Genomic DNA, 18,855 nt, shown 5'->3' with positions numbered 1-18,855 from the left:
GAAAGACTTCTGGGGGTGGGGGTGGGGGTGGGGCCAGGAGATAAAATCTGGGCTCCACTCTGGGCTAGGATTTGAGGATTGGGAGTCTTTCTTCTCCCAGCCATCTTCCTGGCAAAGAGCCTGCCCCAGGGCCTTTGTGGAGCTTCCCAGAACAGCAAGAATAGATCAGGCCCTCTCCTCGAGGACTTCCTAGTCTGAGGGTGGAGGTAGAGTAGGCCTAGTCCGAGGGGGGAGGTAGAGTAGGCCTGACCAGTGACTACAAACATGGACAGAGATTAGGCATGGCGGCCGGGGAGTCCAGACTGGGTCCCTAATCCAGTCCTGGACAGAATCAAAGAGGGGGCATGTGAGCTAGGGTGGAAGGGGTCAGAATTCACCAGCCAGGACAAATGGAGAAGGCACAGAGGGAAGAGGGACTTGATGTAGTCAGGACACATCAGTGGATGAGAGTGAGAAGAGGAGGGGCAAGAAGGGGTCAGGAGGTCTTGGCTGACAGATCTGGAACTTGGGATTTCATTCTAAGGGCCCTAGGGAGCCAAGGAAGGTGCTTCCATGGGAGGTGGTGTGGTCAGATATGAATGTTAGAAAGTACTCTCCGGGGCCTGGGTGGAGTAGGAGGTGAGGGGCTGGCTGGAGGCCAGGGATGCAGGGAGGGCTGGGGCTGTATGGGCAGCTGTAGTGGGACATTCATGAACAGGTGAGAAGGTCAGTATGTGCTTTGGGTCTTGACTTTTCTCATAGTCGGGATGGGCCACCTGGTCATTTGGCATAGGATGTGGCAATTATATTGTAACACAGGGGGCCGTTACGTGAGCTTTCCTGGGACGCATGGGAAGCACGTGAGAGGGGTGCCCGTCGGGGGTGGGGCCCTGGCAGGAACAACCTTCCAAGAGGCCCAGGAGAATCTGTTTGTGGCCCAGATCCTGCGCTTCATGGGCGACCCCCACCTGTATGGCGCCCAGGAAAATGTCTTCGGGAACTACATTGTGCAGAAGGGTCTGGCGGTGCCCGAACTTCGGGATGAGATCTTGGCACAGCTGGCCAACCAGGTGTGGCGCAACCCCAGCACCCACAATGCCGAGCGGGGCTGGCTCTTACTGGCTACCTGCCTCAGTGGCTTTGCACCTTCATCGCGCCTCAACAAGTACCTGCTCAAGTGAGTGGAACCGGGCAGGGCCAGGGCATGGGGACGGTGACGCTGGCATGAGACCCCGGGCTGGGATGTTAAAGGGCCGGCCAGGAGTGAGGTCTCTGTGCTTGGAAGCTGAGGCATGGGGGGACCGGTCAGGGGCTGTTCTCTTTCTCTCTTGGGCTCAGAGGAAGAAAGAAGGGCAGGTCTTCACTATGGAGAGTAGGGCTCAGGTAAAACTGGATAAAGGATTTGCAGAGCTCAGAGGGTGGCAAGACCGGGGTGTGGGGAGTTTGGGAAAAAGGCACTGATCTCATGTCATGGGAGTAGAGCGTGTCTGGACTCGAGAGAGTCTGGGTTCAAATCCCGACTCAACCTATAAAGCGTTGTAATTGCTATGTGAGCGAGGTTAGTGTCAGCATCCTGATGGTATTGATAATGATGATGAGGCCGATGATGATGATGATGATGATGTCACCCTGTTGGGTGAGAAGGATGATTTGCAAGAGAAAGAGCTCAGGCAGGCCCTGGGTGTAAACCCTAGCTCTGACACCTATCTGCTGTGTGTCCTGGGGCAACTCCCTGCCCTTCTCCGAGTCTCTTTCCTCGCCTGTAAATTAGGAATGGTAACAGGATCCACCTTACGGGGTGGGTGTGAGCCTAAGAGCGTACAGAGCTTCACCTGGGCTGTGTGCAGTAGGTGGGCAGCTCACTTGGTCAGTCTTGCTGCCAGGTTGGGACCACTGCCATCCTGTGCGGGGCTTCCTGTGGGCACAGTTCTAGGTTCCTTCTTTCAGCCACTCTGGGCCTACTCCCTGCTGCTCCTGGCCAGGCCCGACAGCAGCAGGAAGGGGGACAGGAAGCTAGATATGTGGATCACCTGCCCTGGCAGGGATCAGGCTTGTTGGTCCTGGGCCAAGCTGAACCCTCACGGTCATCTCCCATATAGGTGGGAACCTGGAGGCAGGCTCAGAGAGGGCAGATGACCGCACAGGGGTGCTTGGTGAAGGAATGGAAGGCAGAGTCTTCCAGAGTCCAAGTTCTTGCCCATACCCTACTGTAGCCCCCAGCCTGTCAATGATATTTTGCTCCAACAAGTTTTGGTGGGCCTTTCTGGAACCTCTTTGGCCTATCCTTGGATCTCTGTGCCGGCTTAAGATACTTCTGGTTAGCCTGGGACCCTTTCAGCTTAGTCCTAGAACTCTGGGATAGCCTGAGATCTTTTTTAGTCTAGCCCCAGAACTCTGAGACTGACCAGAGGCCCTTTCAGCCTAGTCCTGGACCTCAGGGCTGTCCTGGGACCCCTTTAGTATCATCCCAGAGCTCTGGACCATAGCCCGGGACCCTTCTGATCTAGCCTCAGAGCTGGGCCTTCTCAGCTTCACCTTAGAGCTCTGGACTAGCCTGGGCCTCCATCAGACTAGACTTAGAATCCCTATCTATCCTGGCCTAGCCACAGATCCCTCTTCATCCTGGTTCCAACTCTTACCCATCAGGTTTGTGTCTGATTACGGGCGGAATGGCTTCCAGGCTGTGTGTCAACACCGCCTCATGCAGGCCATGGGCCGGGCCCAACAGCAGGGTTCTGGGGCAGCCCGCACCTTTCCCCCGACCCAGCTCGAGTGGATAGCAACCCAGGAGAAGGCCAACATGGCGTTGGATGTGGGCTGCTTCAACGGTGAGCTGTCCTCTCCACACCTTGTGCTGCCTTCCCTTCTCCCTCTATCCTGCACAAAGGGGCACCTGGAGTCCACGGGCCCCAGTAGAAGCCGTGGGATGTTCTGGAGTGGGGAGGAGCCCTCTGGGTGTGGCTCTGGAAAGAGGTCAGCATGTGGGTGTGGGGGCTGGACCTGGAATGGGGGAAGGGAGCTGGGGCTTTGAGGATGCGGATCCAGGGTCCAGGACAAGAGTGGGGAGGCCTAAGAGCAGGGTGCAGGTGGGGAAGCAGTAGTCCTGGACCTCAGATGCATCCTGGCTGAGCCCAGCACCTGCCGCTCCCCCAGGTGACCAGTTCTCCTGCCCGGTGCACTCCTGGAGCACAGGGGAAGAAGTGGCTGGAGACATTCTGAGGCACAGGTCGGCACCTGGAATGCCCCACCCAGCACATGCTTGTGAACCTGGGAAGGAGGGAGGGGAGGGGCAGAACACCAGATCCCCCGTGGGGTCCGCTGTGGTCATGCTTGGGGTCTGGCTTATGTCCCAGGGTTTTCCTAGGCAGTACCTGTTGGCTGCATCCCTCATTTCTGTCCCTCCATGTGCTGTCACCAGGGGGCTGACAGATGGCTGGCGTGGCTGGACAGTGGCCATGAAGAATGGCGTCCAGTGGGCAGAGCTGGCAGGCCATGACTACGTGCTGGACCTGGTGGCGGATCTAGAGCTGCTCAGGGATTTCCCGAGACAGAAGTCTTACTTCATTGTGGGTGCAGAAGGGCCCGTGGCCGGCAGGGGCGGCCCCAGAGCGTAGGTGGCTACCTGAACCCTTCGTGCAGATGGCCTCTCCCAGCGCAGTGCTCCCCTCCCAACTGCTGGCTAGGAGCTGAGTTCTAAACCTAGGCTTTAATCTCTGCACCCAATGTGGGGCTCAAACTCACAACCCTGAGCCCGAGAGTCAGATGCTCTACTGCCTGAGCCAGCCAGGCACCCCATTTTTAAAGGAGGAGAGTCAGCCGTTTCCAGGGCTCAGAGGAGAACATGGTGGTGGTGGGGGGGGTGGTGATTCTGGGAGGGCCATGATCTCGCGGGAGGTCAGCTGCTCCTTGTCCCCCTTCCCTACAGGGTGTTTGGGAACAGCTGGGACTCAGACTCGGACACTCCCACCAGACCGGAGCCCCAGGGACATGTGCCCAAAGTGGCTGACTCCGATGGGTACTGCAGCCACAATGAGGACGGTACAAATGGGGAGACTGGGGCCCGGAGAGGGACAGCGACCCACCAAGGTCAACTAGCAGTGGCCACTGTCTCTGGTGGGGAGGGATCCTGGGGGCTGTACAGGGTGATCAGCAGGAGAAAATAACTTGACTTTTCTATCTCCCTCACACACCAGACTCAGACAGCTTTGGAGAACCCTCTGTGCCCCACAAGGGACTGGACTGCTACCTGGACAGCCTCTTCGACCCCGTGCTGTCCTACGGGGATGCGGTAGGCTTGGGATGGGATGTTTGCAGACAGCTGGGACCGCATGTACACATCAAGTCACACATCCACAGGGTGACACAGGAGCCTCTCCCAGCCAGGGCCTGGGAGTGGTTTGTCTCATCTGGGTCTCCTGGGGGCCAAACGAGGGTGTCCTCATGGCTAGGGAGGCTCCTGGCTGGGACCCCAGAAGGACCCACGGCTGAAGGTTCAGCCCCCTCCTCTGGTGAGAGCCAGCCCCCTCAGGCACCCTTACTCATTCTGGGAACTCCCAGGAGCCCCTACGTGGCATGATATGTGGCCCTGAGCAGGGTACAGCTCCTCTTTGAACCTGTTTACCCCTCCGTGGAGGGCAGAATGGGTTGGGGGTTTGCAAGGCTATGGGGGTACTGCCTGGGATGCTGCAGGGGCAGAGGCTGGGCGTGGAGCAGACACTGGGCTGGCGGGAGGCCCCCGGGACAGAGGAGGTGGCCGGTGTCAGGTGCCCGTTGCCTTGGAACCTCGGGAGTATGGCATTGAGGCAGACACTTGAGCCATCTGCTGTCCCCAGGACCTGGAGAAGCCAACAGCCATTGCCTACCGCATGAAAGGGGGAGGCCGGCCTGGCGAAAGTGGCAGCAGCAGCACTGAAGACCCCCCCAGGAGACCCCCAGAGCCAAAGCCAAAGCCAAAGCCAAGTCAGTGCCTACCGCCAGGGTGGTTCCAGGGTTGGGCAAAGAGGAGGCCCCCCCCCCACCGCTGGTTCTCGGGGCTCCTTCACAGGCGACAATGGGGGCAGCCATGGGTGTGGTGGGGGCGAGTTAATGGCAGGGTGGGGGTTAGATAGGGAATTCCACTTCCCTCCATCTCTCACCCCTTGGGATCTACGCCCTCCAACTTGGCTCCCCCAGTCCCAGGCCTGGATGCCTCCACGCTGGCTCTGCAGCAGGCCTTCATCCACAAGCAGGCCGTGCTACTGGTGAGTGCCGGCTGGGCTGCGGGAGGTGCCCTGAGCACGGGCCCGCCTGGTCACCACCACCACCTCTTCCCAGGCCCGGGAGATGACCCTGCAGGCCATGGCACTCCAGCAGCAGCCCCTGAGTCCCGCCCCAAGGCCCTTGCTCCCAGAGGTGAGCCCGGCTTGCCCAGGTGAGCACTGCGCTGCTCCAGGGCATCATGGTGCCTCTCTGAGCCCATCCTGGGCAAGCACGGGGCCCCTGAGAAAGGGCTGATGTGTCCCAGGAAGCGCACCTTCTTCCCTGTTCTCTGCAGAAACCCCTAGCGCCAGAGGCGCGGCCGAAGTTTGTAGGCACGGGACCCCCAGCCAAACCCGTGCTCCTGCGCTCTACTCCAAAGCCCTTGGCCCCGGCCCCTCTGGCCAAGGCCCCAAGAGCCCCCACCAAGCCCGTGGCTGCCCCCATTCTAGCTCAGGACCGGGCTTGTCCAGAAACCTGTGAGTGTCCTATCCCAGCAGTCGGGGCTTCCCAGGACAGGACTGGGGGTGTGGTTGTGCTCCTTGTGGCCTTATCCTGTCCCCGCCCCTTGCCCACAGCTTCCCCCTGCCCAGAGCTGGTCCGGTATTCAACACTCAACTCGGAGCACTTCCCGCAGCCCACACAGCAGATCAAGAACATCGTGAGGCAGTACCAGCATCCTCCCCGGGGAGGCCGGCCCGAGGCCCTCAGGTCAGCTGTGCCCCGACCCCAGCCCTCCAGCCCTCTGGACGAGTGGCCTCCTCACCGTGCCTGAGTGCCCATTAGCAGTGTGGCCATCTACCCAGTTAGCAGCAACCTTTAGGGAGTGAGTTTGTTTATGATCTAGATGAGCCCTTTAGGCAGAGGGGAAGGCCCAGACTGCTGCTCTCTAGGTTGTGCTGTGTGATCTCAGGCCAGTCTCTGATCCTCTCTGGGTTCTCATGTGTAATGATGGGGGTCGGGGGAGAAGAAGTTCCCTGTCATAGGAATTTGTGGCTGGGAAGAAGAAACTCATGTCCAATCCACCAGGAAGGATGGCGGAAAGGTGTTCGTGAAGCGGCCAGACCCCCACGAGGAGGCGCTGATGATCCTCAAGGGGCAGATGGGCCACCCGGCTGCAGCCTCTGGCAGCCAGGTGAGGGGCGGTTTCTGGCTGGGCCCAAGCAGAGCAAAAGACAAAGTGGGGCCTTGGAGAGCTTCAGCAACCAGCTGCCCCCATGAGCTAAGACCTGTTGCCCCCTGAGCGCTCTCTTTGTGGTGGGGACAGGTGCCTAGAGAGGCCGTGGCCTTGGTGAAGCCAGTGACCAGCACACCACGGCCATCCATAGGACCCACTCCAGGTGAGGGGCCAGGAGGGGAGGAGGGGCAAAAGGGCTGCTGTCTGAGTGTATGAGGAAGCCTGTGTGAGCACAGGTGCGTCCTGGGCTACATGTCAGTGGCGTGCGTGTGTCTGTGTCCCCGAGCCCACGTGGAAGTACCAGGTGGACACTTGTGTAAGTGTGCCAGCACTTAAATAACACTGACTTCAGGCCAGGCCCACTCTGGCCTCACTGAATCCTCACTAAAATCTTTCAAGGAAGTACTATTTTTGTCTATATGTTACAGATGGAAAACGGACGCAGGGAGGTTAGTGACTTAACCATGATCACACAGTTCAAAAGTGTCAGATCAAGTGTCTAAACCAGCCCTCCTAGCATCACCATTGGAACCCTAATCTTTACTTTCTCTGCCTATGGTAACTACAGTGAATCTTAACGGATGTAAATCAGCTCACATCATGTCCGTGCCAGAAATTCTCCCGTGACTCTAAGGATGAACTCCAGACTCCTCACTATGGCCTATGAGACCCTGCATGATCTGCCCACCTTCCCAACCTCATCCCTTCCCACTATCCCCTTGGCACACACAGTTCCTGGAACACAGCAAGCCCACTCCTACCTCAGGGCCTTTGCACTTGCTCTGCTTAAAATGCTCTTCCTCAAAAGATCGTTGCATGCCTTCTCATCATTCAAGTCTTGGCTCAGTGTCTTCTCAGAGAGGTACGCCAGATCACCGAGACCAAAGGACCCTCACAGACCAGCCCCTAGACTCTTTCCCAGCTAGCCCACATTTATTTCCAGCCCAGCTCCTAGAATTGAGAGCTTTGTTGTTTCTTAATTGTCTGTTCTACCTACACCTATCACGAGACTTTAAACACAAGGGCGGGCTCTTTGTCTATAATGTTCACCGTGGTACCCCCAGCCTTTAGCACAGACCTGCTGCATATACGAGGGTGTCGCATGTATGTGTCAAATGAAGGACTGAGCCAGGGTTGAGTGGTAGGATTGTACAGGTGTGCCCTCAGGATTGGTATGTGTGCAGCCTGGGGTGTGGGCGAGCACCCAGCCCCCGCCCCTTCCCCGACAGGAGGTCGCCCCTTTGTCCCCTTCCTCATCAGCCCTGCCTCTCTCACTCATGCCTGTCCCACTCACTGTGCTCCCCAGTGGCGCCTTCGCGGTCACTGGAGCCCCCCGAGGAACCCCTGCAGACGCGTCTGCACCGCCTAGTCAACCCCAACTACTACGGCTACCAGGATGCCCCCTGGAGGATCTTCTTGCGCAAAGAGGTACCTGGCCAGGGTGGAGCCAAAGCAGGGGCTGATGGGGGCAGGGCCCCCTCCCTAGCAGAGAGCGGGGAGGAGGGGCGGGAGTGGGGGCACAGGAGCCTGGTCTGAGCCAGAGGGCAGAGTCAGAGCTAGGGGCCCTGGCGGTATGGAGCCAGCCGTATCTGGCTGGGGGTGGGGCCGAGTGTGAGGCACAGTGAGGGGACTATCCAGAGGGCCTCACAGGAGCCCCGGTCCCGCAGGTGTTTTACCCCAAGGACAGCTACAGCCACCCTGTGCAGCTAGACCTCTTGTTCCGGCAGGTGAGGACTTCTCTTCCCTTTCTGGCTCGGTGTACTCATCAGGGCAATGGGTACATAGACTAGCCGTCTGCCGATTTCACTTTCGTACTCTTAGATTTGGGGTCCTTGACCACAGTGACGATGGGGGGTTGTTCTGGTGAATTTCCCACCCTCATGGACAAGGTCAGCAAGCCCACGGTTCGATTTAACCAGACACACGGATTGTCTGTGTTAGATGGGACTCAGAAGTCGAATCCGAGCCCTACCATGTGGATGAGGAGACTGAGGCCTAGGAAGGGCAGCACTGGTTGTGGAAAAGAGGAGAAAGGGGAGGGTCCTTAGTAAATGAGATCTGATTCACACAGATGACCCCACTGCTCTACCAATAGGACCCTCTACCTTCCCACTCACCCTGGAACCGTCCAGCCTGAGTTCCCAGCTGGGGTGAGGGGGGCCCCACGAGCTCCCCGCATTTGGCCCCTTCCCACAGATCGTCCACGACACGCTGTCCGAGGCCTGCGTGCGCATCTCCGAGGACGAGAGGCTCAAGATGAAGGCCCTGTTTGGTACCACAGGGGGAGGGAAGGGACGTTGCTGGCATAGCCAGCCAAAGCCAAGCCGGCCCTTTCCAGAGGACGAACCCAGCCCCATTTGCCTCCCAGACACCCCTGGCCTCTTCCATGGCCAGGCTGCCACTCTGAGTTCAGTTTTGCCTAACACAGCGTGTGGCCCTGGTCATCCTGTCTGTCCGTGGATCTTAGTTTCCCAGTGTAGCCAGTGAGGACCCACTTTTCCAATACGTTCTTGCTGGGTGTCAGCCTTCCTCCCTGCAATGTGGGCTGGCGGGGGAGGGGAGAGACCCATCCCTGACCTGACCTGGCATCCCTCAGCCCAGAACCAGCTGGACACGCAGCGGCCGCTGGCAACAGAGAGTGTGAAGCGGGCCGTGGTCAGCACCGCACGCGACAGCTGGGAGGTCTACTTCTCCCGCCTCTTCCCAGCCACGGTGCGAGCCCCCTGCCAGCCCCTGCTCACCCAGAGGCTTCAGGGATGAGGCTAGGAGACTCTCACATGTCCCTTATCCCCACCCCAGGGCAGCGTGGGCACTGGCGTGCAGATCCTAGCTGTGTCCCACACGGGCATCAAACTCCTGCGGATGGTCAAGGGCAGCCGGGAGGCTGGTGGGCAGCTGCAGGTTCTGCGCACGTACAGGTGACCGGGAGGCAGGCAGGCGAGAATGGGGTCAGCTGGAGACGGGGTTAGGGGACTGGCATTAGCATTTCCTCACTGACTTTTTCCCAGCCAGTTACCGAGTGCCTGTGATGTGCCAGGCTCTGGGCCAAGCCCTATAAGCAAGCCCATTTTAGAGATGGGGAAACCGAGGCTCAGTGAGAAAAGTTGCTCTCAGGTCAGCCAGGAAGCGGATGAGCTGGGAGCCCATTACTACCCTCTCCTGCCTTTCAGACCACACCTCAGCCCTGCCCTCACAGAGCTCACTGTGCAGCGAACAGTGTCTGTGTTGTGAACAGCCAAATTTTAGTGCAGCCGGGAAGGGAAGGGTGTTCTGACATAAGACCTCACTGAGTCCTTGGGCCCCCTCCCCTGCCAGCAGCCCCTTTTGTTCTCTGTCACACAAGGACAGGAGTAGAGCCTTGTTCATCGGTCGCGTGAAAGATGCAGAGAACTTGGTCAGTGGGTGAAAGAGATACGTGTGTGGGCAAAACCAGGGGGGTTGGATCAAGAGGCAAAAACAAAAAAAAAGAGAGAAAGGCAAAGGGTAGTGAGGGCTGGAGTGTCAGTTCAAAGGGTGATGAGAAGTGAGCTGGAGCCACAGGCAGGATGGGGAGGGGAGGCTGGGCAAGTTCTCAGGTCCCCCGGTGGCAGGGGCAGGGGGGCTGAGGCGGGGCTGGGCTTTGGGAATGGTACAGGGCAGAATGAGAAGGATGGGTGGCGAGGAGGGCACCTCTGGCCAGGGAGCCCTGCCTTCATGCCACTTTCCCGTTCTCCAGCTTTGCGGATATCCTGTTTGTGACCATCCCCTCCCAGAACATGCTGGAGTTCAACTTGGCCAGCGAGAAGGTCATCCTCTTCTCAGCCCGAGCCCACCAGGTCAAGACCCTGGTGGATGACTTCATCCTGGAGCTGAAGAAGGTCAGGATCGCCCTACAGATGCCCCCCTCCTCAGGTGCTGGGTCCCTGGCCCCAGTGGGGAAGCTCAGGTGAGGGATGGAATGGGTAAGCCCTGTGCGTGGACTCTGGTGCCTGGGTTCATCTCATTCAGGTCTCCAGTGCTTTACATGGCCCTTTCCTCTCTCACCTGGGGAATGTTCCCTTCCCTGATGAATCAGGAAGGAATACCTATAGAGGAGAGGAGCAGGGGAGTGGCCCCAGGCTTCTGGGAGGAGGGCGATGGGACTGCAGCCCCTCACCCTGCCCCTGGCTGACGCAGGACTCAGACTATGTGGTCGCAGTGAGGAACTTCCTGCCCGAGGACCCGGCCCTGCTGGCCTTCCACAAGGGCGACATCATTCATCTGCAGCCCCTGGAGCCACCTCGAATGGGTCAGGGCCGTGGGACAGAGCAGGTACGGGAGGGGGAGGCTGGGCAAGGGGGCCTCCCTCCAGGTGCTGATACAGACTTCACCCCCAGGCTACAGTGCCGGATGCGTGGTCCGCAAGAAGGTCGTGTACTTGGAGGAGCTGCGGCGCAGAGGCCCTGACTTTGGTGGATATCCCCGATCCCCCCGGTCCGGTCTCCAATGCTCCCAAACCTGGAAAAGCTAAACAGTCTGCCCCGGTTTCATGCACTCACACTGCAGATGCTCCGTGGGGGTTTCTCGGTGCCCCAGGGGGCTCTGGCCCGGCCAGGTCTCCTCGGGTGCCTGCTCTGGCCAGCCAGGTCCTCCTGGTGGCCACCTAGCCCAGCTCTCTGCCTCCATATCTGGATGTGGGGTCTCCATGAGTATTCGTGTTCCCACGTATGTGGCCCAGGTCTCTCTCTCTCTCTGCCTGGGAGTCTACAAGCACCGTGTTTTCTGCTCCATCTCCCGCTGAGGGAATGTCTTCCCTTCCCCTGTTTCCTCGTCTGCAGATAGGCTCCGTGACATGCCTCCCTCACAGAGCACTGAGGCAGGGTCAAGAAGGTTCTCGAGTATACCTAGAGGGTCCCCTGAGTCCCAAGACGAGACCCTCCTGTTTGTCTCAGACCCTTTACCTCCCCCCCCCCCCCCAGGCTGGAGGTTTGGGACCATCCACGGGCGTGTGGGCCGCTTCCCTTCTGAGCTGGTGCAGCCTGCGGCCGCCCCTGACTTCCTGCAGTTGCCAGCCGAGCCTGGCCGGGGCCGTGCTGCTGCGGTGGCCGCTGCGGTGGCCTCCACGGCTGCCGCACGGGAGGTGGGCCGCAGGAGGGAGGTGAGACCAGCAGGGCCAGGTGATGGGGCTGAGACAGCGGAGGTGGGTGGGTGGTGGTCAGCCCGACTGTGGAGGTGGACAGGAGCAAGGTCGTCCTGGCCGGGACAGGGCGAACTTGGTAGGGCTAGCCAGATGTGTGACCCGTGGCATCTGACCAGAGGTGGTTGGAGGTGTGGCCAAATGGGGTAAGGATGGTGGGGGTCAGCAGAAGGGTTGTGATGAGGCCCGTGGGGCAGGACCAGCCTGGGGGCCAGCAGGTGGTCGACCTGGGAGGGGGTGGGGCCAGCCAAATGGGGCAGGGTCAGCCTTGTGGAATGGAACCAGTGAGGGGTGGAGTGAGGTAAAACTAAGAAGTGAGGGGCAGGGTCAGCTAGGACTAAGCAGTTGGGGAGGCCAACCCTGGGATGGGATGTGTATGGTGGGGGTGGGGGCAGATGTGGCAGGGCTGGGGGGCAGGGGGTCAGCTGGACATGTGGTGGGTGTGACCAGGCAGAGGGTGCCAGGACAAGTGAATGGCGGTGGGGCCAGATCAGGTGGGGTGGGGGGCAGCCTGAGAGGGTCTGGCCAGAGTCATCCTTGAGTGTGACCAGGTGTGACCGGGTGTGACAGGGCAGGCCCTCTTAGCTCTGGCCCTCCCGCAGGGTCCCCCAGTCAGGGCTGGCTCCCCTGACCGTGCAGAGGACGGCCTGACTCTCCCACCATACACGATGCTTGAGTTTGCCCAGAAGTATTTCCGAGACCCTCAGAGGAGACCCCAGTGAGTGGCGGCCCCACCCCTTATCCTCACTCTGAGGAGGGGAGGGTCTTTCTGGGGCTTCTCCCAGCCATCCAAGGCGGGGAGACCCCACTTCTGGCGGGGGGATGAGAAACCACCCCGATGTGAGGTCCGCCTGCGGCCTCCGCTTCTGGGAGCCATGGGAGCCTTCGTGCCCGGTTGACTGACATTGGGTCAAGAACATTCTGTGTGGGAAAAGGATGTAGCCAAAGGCTCGGAGACAAGACTTGTCAGTAGCACCTGTTTCCTGTTGCAGGGATGGCCTCAGGCTGAAATCCAAGGAGGGTCGGGAGTCTAGAACCTTGGAAGACATGCTTTGCTTCACCAAGGTGTCCAGCCCCAGGCCTGTTTCCCCATCTGTAACATGATGACGCCAGAGCCCCCTCCCAGGCCCCTCGGGCAAACAGTCTTCTCCTCAGTGGGACCCCTCCCAGCCCTCAGCAGCCCAAGGGCCTGGATTCCTCCCAGGAGCAGCATCCGTCCCACTGTCAAACCTGTCTCCTTTTTTGTGAGGGGGACTCTCCTGTCTCATGTGGCCCTCCTCTTTCTGACTTGTCCGTCCGCCATCATGACACGGACCCTCCCTCCCCCCACAGACCCCGCTCCAGGAATCTCTCATCGAGCTCAGCGACAGCAGCCTCAACAAGATGGCCACCGACATGTTCCTAGGTGTGGGGTTGGGACTGTGGCCGGGGCCTTGGGTCAGGGGGGATCCAGCACTGTGTGACCCTGCTCATCCCACTTCTGTGGCCCTCAGAGTCTTCCCCTCTCCTCAACTCAGACCTGGGGACCCTTTAAGGGAAGAGGAGCCTCCCAGCTGCCTTTGGCCATGGCCTCCCAGGGACAGACCCAACCTTGGGATGCCCTGGGGTGAGTGGGCAGCTGGGTGTCTGGTGGCCTGAGTGGGACAGGTCTTTCCTACAGCTGTGATGAGGTTCATGGGCGATGCCCCGCTGAAGGGCCAGAGCGAACTGGACGTGCTTTACACCCTCCTGAAGGTCAGTCCAGCCGATTTTGTCAGATGCTTCCTTTCCTGCTGTGTGGCTCAGTTTCCCCATCTGTCAACCAAAGTTGCAGGACACGGGGATGGCAAGCCCAGAGAGGAGTACATCCTGCAGGTGGGGTGGGGGCTGGGGAAGGGACCCCAGGCTTCTCTCCAGGTGCTCACCCTGTTCTTGTGTGCCTGGTGTGTGTGGTGTGGGCCTTGGCGTGGCCTCGGCATGTGACCTGGCCTGCCCTCCTTCAGCTGTGTGGGGACCATGAAGTCATGCGGGACGAGTGTTACTGCCAGGTTGTGAAGCAGATCACAGACAACACCAGCACCAAGCAGTGAGTGAGCTGGGCCTTTACCTCTGCCCTCTTGTCCCCACTCTGTGTCCTTGCTCTAGGAGGGGCCAGTTCAGCCTCTCACCTCCCCAGGCCTTCCCTCCTGATTCTCCCCCCTCATTCTCTCCTTCACTCAGTAGGCAGAGTACATGTACTTGGAATTGCCGGGTCTGGGACAAGCCGTTGTCCTCTGAGCTTCAGTTTCCTCTTTTATAAATCGGCAGCAGTAATGTGTATGTCCAGGTTCCTGGTTGCACGCGACAGAAGCCCAGTTCAAGCTGGTTTAAGCAAAAGAGTTCAGGTGACTAAAAAGTCCAAACGTGGGTTCAGGCATAGCTGGATCCAAGTGTCATTAGGAAGCATCTTTCTCTATATTCTGGATCTGCTTCTCTCTGTGTTGATAGCGTTCTTAAGTAGTATCTCCAATATGCTGGTAAGATACCAGCTCTGGAGACACATTTTCCAGCTCAGTAATCCTAGGGAAAGCAAGATTGACCCAATATTTGTAGCAAAAATGACCCAATCCAGTCTTATTGGCTTACTTGGTCCTGTGGCCATCCCTGAGTCAACCACAATGGCTGGAGGACACAGATTTGATTGGCTAGTACTGGGCCAAATATTTGTCCCTAAACCAATCACCATATCCAAAGGAAGACCGAACCCTTAATTGGCCAGACCTGGACCAGATAACCATCCCTAAACCAAACATCATCGAGGCCAGCAGACTGCAGGGTTCTAGTTGGTCAGACCTGGCTCCCATGCCCATCCCCCAACCACAGTGACCTAGGGAGGCGTGAGTGTTTCCTTAAAGGAGCCCAAATGCCGTCCCCAGACACCAGCAGGTCCCCACAGATGAAAGCCTCACATCCAGGGCAGTGTGAAGGTGAATTACTGTGTCTTGCGGGATGAGCACCCAGCAAGTGCCCAGTGTGTGATGTTCTTGTTACCGCCAGATCCATCCTCCTGTCCCTGTCTACTCTACCTCTCCCACTTGCTCTCTATCCCCCCAGGAATTCTGGAAGCACTCAGCACATCCCCCTGTCCCTTCACATGCCCAGGCCTCCCCTACCACTATTCCGCACAGTCCCAGCAGGCACCCCCTTGCCCTCCTTCAAGGACCTTCACCCAGGAGCCTCCACAGAGGGATTCTACCGGGGAATCCTCGTGGGGTGTGTGTGTGTGTGTGTGTGTGTGTGTGCGTGCGTGCATGTCCGGCATGTCACGTCAAGGGCCTCATCTCCTACTCTCCCTATCTCCCACCCTGGCTTCCCGAGCAGATCGTACCTCCTGCATGGCTTTGGGGCCCACCCGCCCTCCTCTCACTGGCCAAGGAGGAACATCCTCACAAGACAGGAGCTGCCCGAGAGCCAAAGAACTCCAGCCCCGTCCTGGAGACTCCTGGCATGGCCCTCCAGGGCTGTGGCCACCCGCAGTGTGTCCCTGTGTGTGTGTTCCTGCAGGGACAGCTGCCAGCGAGGCTGGAGGCTGCTGTATATCGTGGCTGCCTACCACAGCTGCTCCGAGGTCCTCCAGCCACACCTTGTTCGCTTCCTCCAAGATGTGAGCCGGACTCCGGGCCTGCCCTTCCAGGGTGAGGGACCTGTCTTCATGGGGATTGGCTGGGAAGCCAGCCGCGGGCGGAAACGCAAAGGGCTTGGTCCCTCACATGCACATGTTTACTAGTATTAATTCTGTCCCCAAACATTTGCAGGGGTCCCACAGGGGCTGATGTGATGGGTTATCCGATCTAACGCAGAGAGTGGCATGTCAGGGAAGACTTCCTGGAGGAGGTGTGGCCCTGGGTAGTGAGCACATGGAAGGGATTTCTAGGTGGACTGAGTGGCAGGAGCAAAGGCCTAGAGGTGGGAATGTGTGGCATGTGGGAGGAGGAAGGAGGCGCAGGGCCTGGAGTATGGGCTGAGGCCCTGCTTCTCTGGCCATTGCAAATCAACAAGGGTCTTGGGTGGGTCTGGGCAGGGGTGAGGCCCAGCTGGTGGCAGGGTCTCAGCCTCTCTACTCTAAAAGTATGGAGGGAAGGGGCCGGTCCTCGGACACACCCTTGTTTCCGAAGCAACCCCTGGATTTCCCCTTAAAAACGTTTAGGGCTCTGTGATCCTCATGGCAGTCATGAAGAAGATAGGAAACCTCAATTTGTCTGCCTCTGAATCCTTCTCTCTTTTTTTTTTTTTCAGTTTATTTATTTTGAGAGCGTGCACACAAGCAAGGGAGGGGCACAGAGAGAGAGAGAAAGAGAGAGAGAAAGAATCCTAAGCAGTCTCCGTGCTGTCAGCACAGAGCCCTATGTGTAGCTCGATCCCATGAATCCCATGAGATCATGACCTGAGCCAAAACCAAGAGTCGGACACTTACCTGAAAGAGCCACCCACGCACTCCATGAATCATCCTCTTTGATTTGGTTAACATTCCCAGAGTGTAAGATGAATAGACCCAGCTCCATGAGGCAGGGCTCCCAGACCCATGAAGACAGCAGAATGTGCCCTAGAACTCTTGCCTCGACCTCCCCAGAGCAGGGTGAGGGCACATTTAATACAGAGAAACAGAGAAACTTGGTGGAATCTTCTGCCCTGAACCCTTGCGTGAGGAAGGGCGGTTGGCAAGGGGGTCTCAGCTGGCAGGGGCACAACCACATTACCATAGCCACGCAGCCTGTTGGGGACATACCCCGCCAGTCAACAGCTGCAGGTGACGGCTATTTCCAAGGCTCCTAGGCAGCCAAGGGGACTGTGGGCTAGCCAAAAGGCTTTAACCACGTGAGCTGTGGGTTCGAATGCAGCTCTTAACCTCAGCCAGCTCTCCAGCTCCAACCTTGGGCGAATCACCGTCCCTCCCTGAGCTGCTTCCTCAGCTACCAAACAGGAGAGTAAATGCCCCATAGGCTGTGGAGAGAAGCCAGTGGGCTCATGGCTGGTGGCCAGAAGAGCCTCTTTGCCCCGCTGCCTACCCCGGGCAAGGCCTTGACTCCCTGTTTCTGTAGGGATTGCCAAGGCCTGTGAGCAGAACGTGCAGAAAACCTTGCGCTTCGGTGGCCGCGTGGAGCTCCCCAGCAGCATGGAGCTTCGGGCCATGCTGGTGAGCGTGGAGTGGGGGGTGGGGGGTGGGGGCACGTCAGGATGAGTGTGAGACATGAGCCCTGTCCAGAGACCCCGTGTGCACTCACTGCTCAGAGATGTGCCGTCAGGCCCTATCAGGTCCAGGTGCACAAGTGTTCCTGCACAAGCCTGTCCAGAGCCCCTTGGCTCAGGGACTAACATGGCAGGGGACAATTGCTGGCCCAGGTCCCAAGTCCTAGCCTCTCTCATCTCCTCCCTTCTCTTTGTCCCAGGCGGGCCGCAGTTCCAAGAGGCAGCTCTTTCTTCTCCCCGGAGGCCTTGAACGCCACCTCAAAATTAAAACATGCACCGTAAGTGAGGGAATGTTTCTGGCAGGCAGGTGCTGGAGGGGTCGGGGCACCTCAGCCTCTGGGGTGGACCTGGCTCAGAGTCGTACTGCAGAGGCAGAATTTGAACACTGAGTCTCTCAGACTCCAAAAACGGTGCTCCTTCCCTGCATGAGGCTGGTTGGCAGTCCTCAGAGGATCCTTTGTGTCCCTGCAGAGGGCCTGAGGAACTCTGTGCTTGGGCTCCCAGGGCCTGGGTGGACTAGGAGGACAGAGATCAGCTTGGCTGTCACAGCCTCACCTTCCTCCCTGCAGGTGGCCCTGGACGTGGTAGAAGAAATCTGTGCTGAGATGGCTCTGACTCGCCCCGAGGCCTTCAGCGAGTACGTCGTCTTCGTTGTCACCAACCGAGGTGAGCGGTCAGGAGGACTGAGCACACTGGGCCCGGCCTTGTAAGGCCCAGGTCAGATGCCACTTCCTCCAGGAAGCCCTTGCTGCCTTGTGTGAGAAATTTCCTGTGCGCCAAGCACCCCCAGCTCTGTACGTTTGTCTTGCCTACCAGACCCGAAGTTCATGGAGGACTGTGCCCTCCCTGACTCCTGCCTCTGCCCTTTCGGGCCTGTTCAGCCGGGAGCATGTGTGCCCTGCCCTCAGGGAGCTTATATCCTATTTTTTTTCCTTTTTTTTTTTTAATTTGAAAGAGAGAGAGTGTGAGCAGGGGAGAGGCAGAGAGAAAGGGAGACACAGAATCTGAAGCAGGGTCCAGGCTCTGAGCCGTCAGCACAGAGCCCCACACGGAGCTTGAACTCACGAACTGTGAGATTGTGACCTGAGCCGAAGTCAGACGCTCAACCGACTGAGCCACCCAGGAGCCCCACACACAGTCGGGATTTAAACCCCAGCAGATTGGCCTCAAGAGTCTGGGCTTTATCGTCATGACACGTCCCTTCTTCAGTACGATGTTACTGAAGATACGGGATGGGGAGCAGAAATGTCAACGCAAGAAGGAAAAACTGAAACGTTCCTCACAGACTCAGATCCCCTCACCGGCAGGCCCCAGTCCTCCCCACCCTCCGCCCGTTCCAGGAACCCGGAGAGAGGTCTCTCCTGAAGGAGTTCTGGAGAAAGGCACCCATTGGTCTCATGACCTGAGGTCCGTTGTGCTTCTCCTTGTCCCCAGTGTCCTCTGGGAGGGGGCCGGGCTTCCTTTGAGCAGAACCCAGGGCACTTTCCAAGACCTAGGTGGGCTGCAGCTTTGGCTGGAGTTATTCCCGTCCCTGGTCATCGACGTTCCACAAACACTGGGCACCCTGTTCCACAAACACGCTCTGCTTTAGGGAGGACTCCGTGTCCTGGAGTGGGGCCGCGGCCTCGCCGGGGGTCTGCACATAGGCTGTCCACCCGCCCCCGGCTCTCCACAGGCCAGCACGTGTGCCCGCTCAGCCGCTGTGCCTACATCCTGGACGTGGCCTCGGAGATGGAGCAGGTGGACGGTGGCTACATGCTCTGGTTCCGGCGTGTGCTCTGGGATCAGCCACTCAAGTTCGAGAATGAGCTATATGTGACCATGCACTACAACCAGGTCAGCGCGTGTGGTCCACTCTGCTGCTCTGGAACCTTCCAGGCGCCCCCGTGTGAAGTCAGACTGCACAGACTTGGCATCTGGTGCCTTCATGTTTCCAGCCCCATTTCTAGCCCTGATGCCCAGGCTCCCTTGCATGGACTCTGCGGTGCGGTCTGACCATGTCGCCCTCACTACCTAATTCGTGGGCCTTTCCACCCGCCATCGCTCCATCTGCCCTGTGATTCCTGCATTTGTGCTCACCTAAGTCCTCGCTGCTAGGGCCGCC

The 18,855-nt window shown here is 58.7% G+C and overlaps 1 protein-coding gene across 1 annotated transcript in view; it reads left to right on the top strand.

The window, feature by feature from the left end:
- MYO15A (myosin XVA) overlaps positions 1 to 18,855 on the top strand; it is a 52,275-nt gene that overhangs the window by 24,339 nt on the left and 9,081 nt on the right. The window contains exons 28-59 of the mRNA XM_043583303.1: positions 921 to 1,156; positions 2,626 to 2,807; positions 3,133 to 3,205; positions 3,398 to 3,589; positions 3,905 to 4,017; positions 4,173 to 4,267; positions 4,812 to 4,938; positions 5,152 to 5,219; positions 5,293 to 5,370; positions 5,513 to 5,693; positions 5,793 to 5,925; positions 6,244 to 6,349; positions 6,482 to 6,554; positions 7,698 to 7,819; positions 8,059 to 8,118; positions 8,588 to 8,663; positions 8,988 to 9,103; positions 9,191 to 9,309; positions 10,107 to 10,248; positions 10,547 to 10,658; positions 10,747 to 10,821; positions 11,329 to 11,507; positions 12,149 to 12,264; positions 12,539 to 12,611; positions 12,879 to 12,951; positions 13,207 to 13,280; positions 13,529 to 13,611; positions 15,069 to 15,199; positions 16,604 to 16,698; positions 16,952 to 17,029; positions 17,321 to 17,417; positions 18,427 to 18,587. Of these exons, the coding sequence (XP_043439238.1) occupies positions 921 to 1,156; positions 2,626 to 2,807; positions 3,133 to 3,205; positions 3,398 to 3,589; positions 3,905 to 4,017; positions 4,173 to 4,267; positions 4,812 to 4,938; positions 5,152 to 5,219; positions 5,293 to 5,370; positions 5,513 to 5,693; positions 5,793 to 5,925; positions 6,244 to 6,349; positions 6,482 to 6,554; positions 7,698 to 7,819; positions 8,059 to 8,118; positions 8,588 to 8,663; positions 8,988 to 9,103; positions 9,191 to 9,309; positions 10,107 to 10,248; positions 10,547 to 10,658; positions 10,747 to 10,821; positions 11,329 to 11,507; positions 12,149 to 12,264; positions 12,539 to 12,611; positions 12,879 to 12,951; positions 13,207 to 13,280; positions 13,529 to 13,611; positions 15,069 to 15,199; positions 16,604 to 16,698; positions 16,952 to 17,029; positions 17,321 to 17,417; positions 18,427 to 18,587 (3,639 nt within the window). The remainder of the gene's footprint in view (positions 1 to 920; positions 1,157 to 2,625; positions 2,808 to 3,132; positions 3,206 to 3,397; positions 3,590 to 3,904; positions 4,018 to 4,172; positions 4,268 to 4,811; positions 4,939 to 5,151; positions 5,220 to 5,292; positions 5,371 to 5,512; positions 5,694 to 5,792; positions 5,926 to 6,243; positions 6,350 to 6,481; positions 6,555 to 7,697; positions 7,820 to 8,058; positions 8,119 to 8,587; positions 8,664 to 8,987; positions 9,104 to 9,190; positions 9,310 to 10,106; positions 10,249 to 10,546; positions 10,659 to 10,746; positions 10,822 to 11,328; positions 11,508 to 12,148; positions 12,265 to 12,538; positions 12,612 to 12,878; positions 12,952 to 13,206; positions 13,281 to 13,528; positions 13,612 to 15,068; positions 15,200 to 16,603; positions 16,699 to 16,951; positions 17,030 to 17,320; positions 17,418 to 18,426; positions 18,588 to 18,855) is intronic.

Source organism: Prionailurus bengalensis, chromosome E1, assembly GCF_016509475.1.
Source record: "Prionailurus bengalensis isolate Pbe53 chromosome E1, Fcat_Pben_1.1_paternal_pri, whole genome shotgun sequence".
Classification (NCBI taxonomy): Eukaryota; Metazoa; Chordata; class Mammalia; order Carnivora; family Felidae; genus Prionailurus; species Prionailurus bengalensis.
This window is presented reverse-complemented; position numbering and strand designations above follow the sequence as displayed.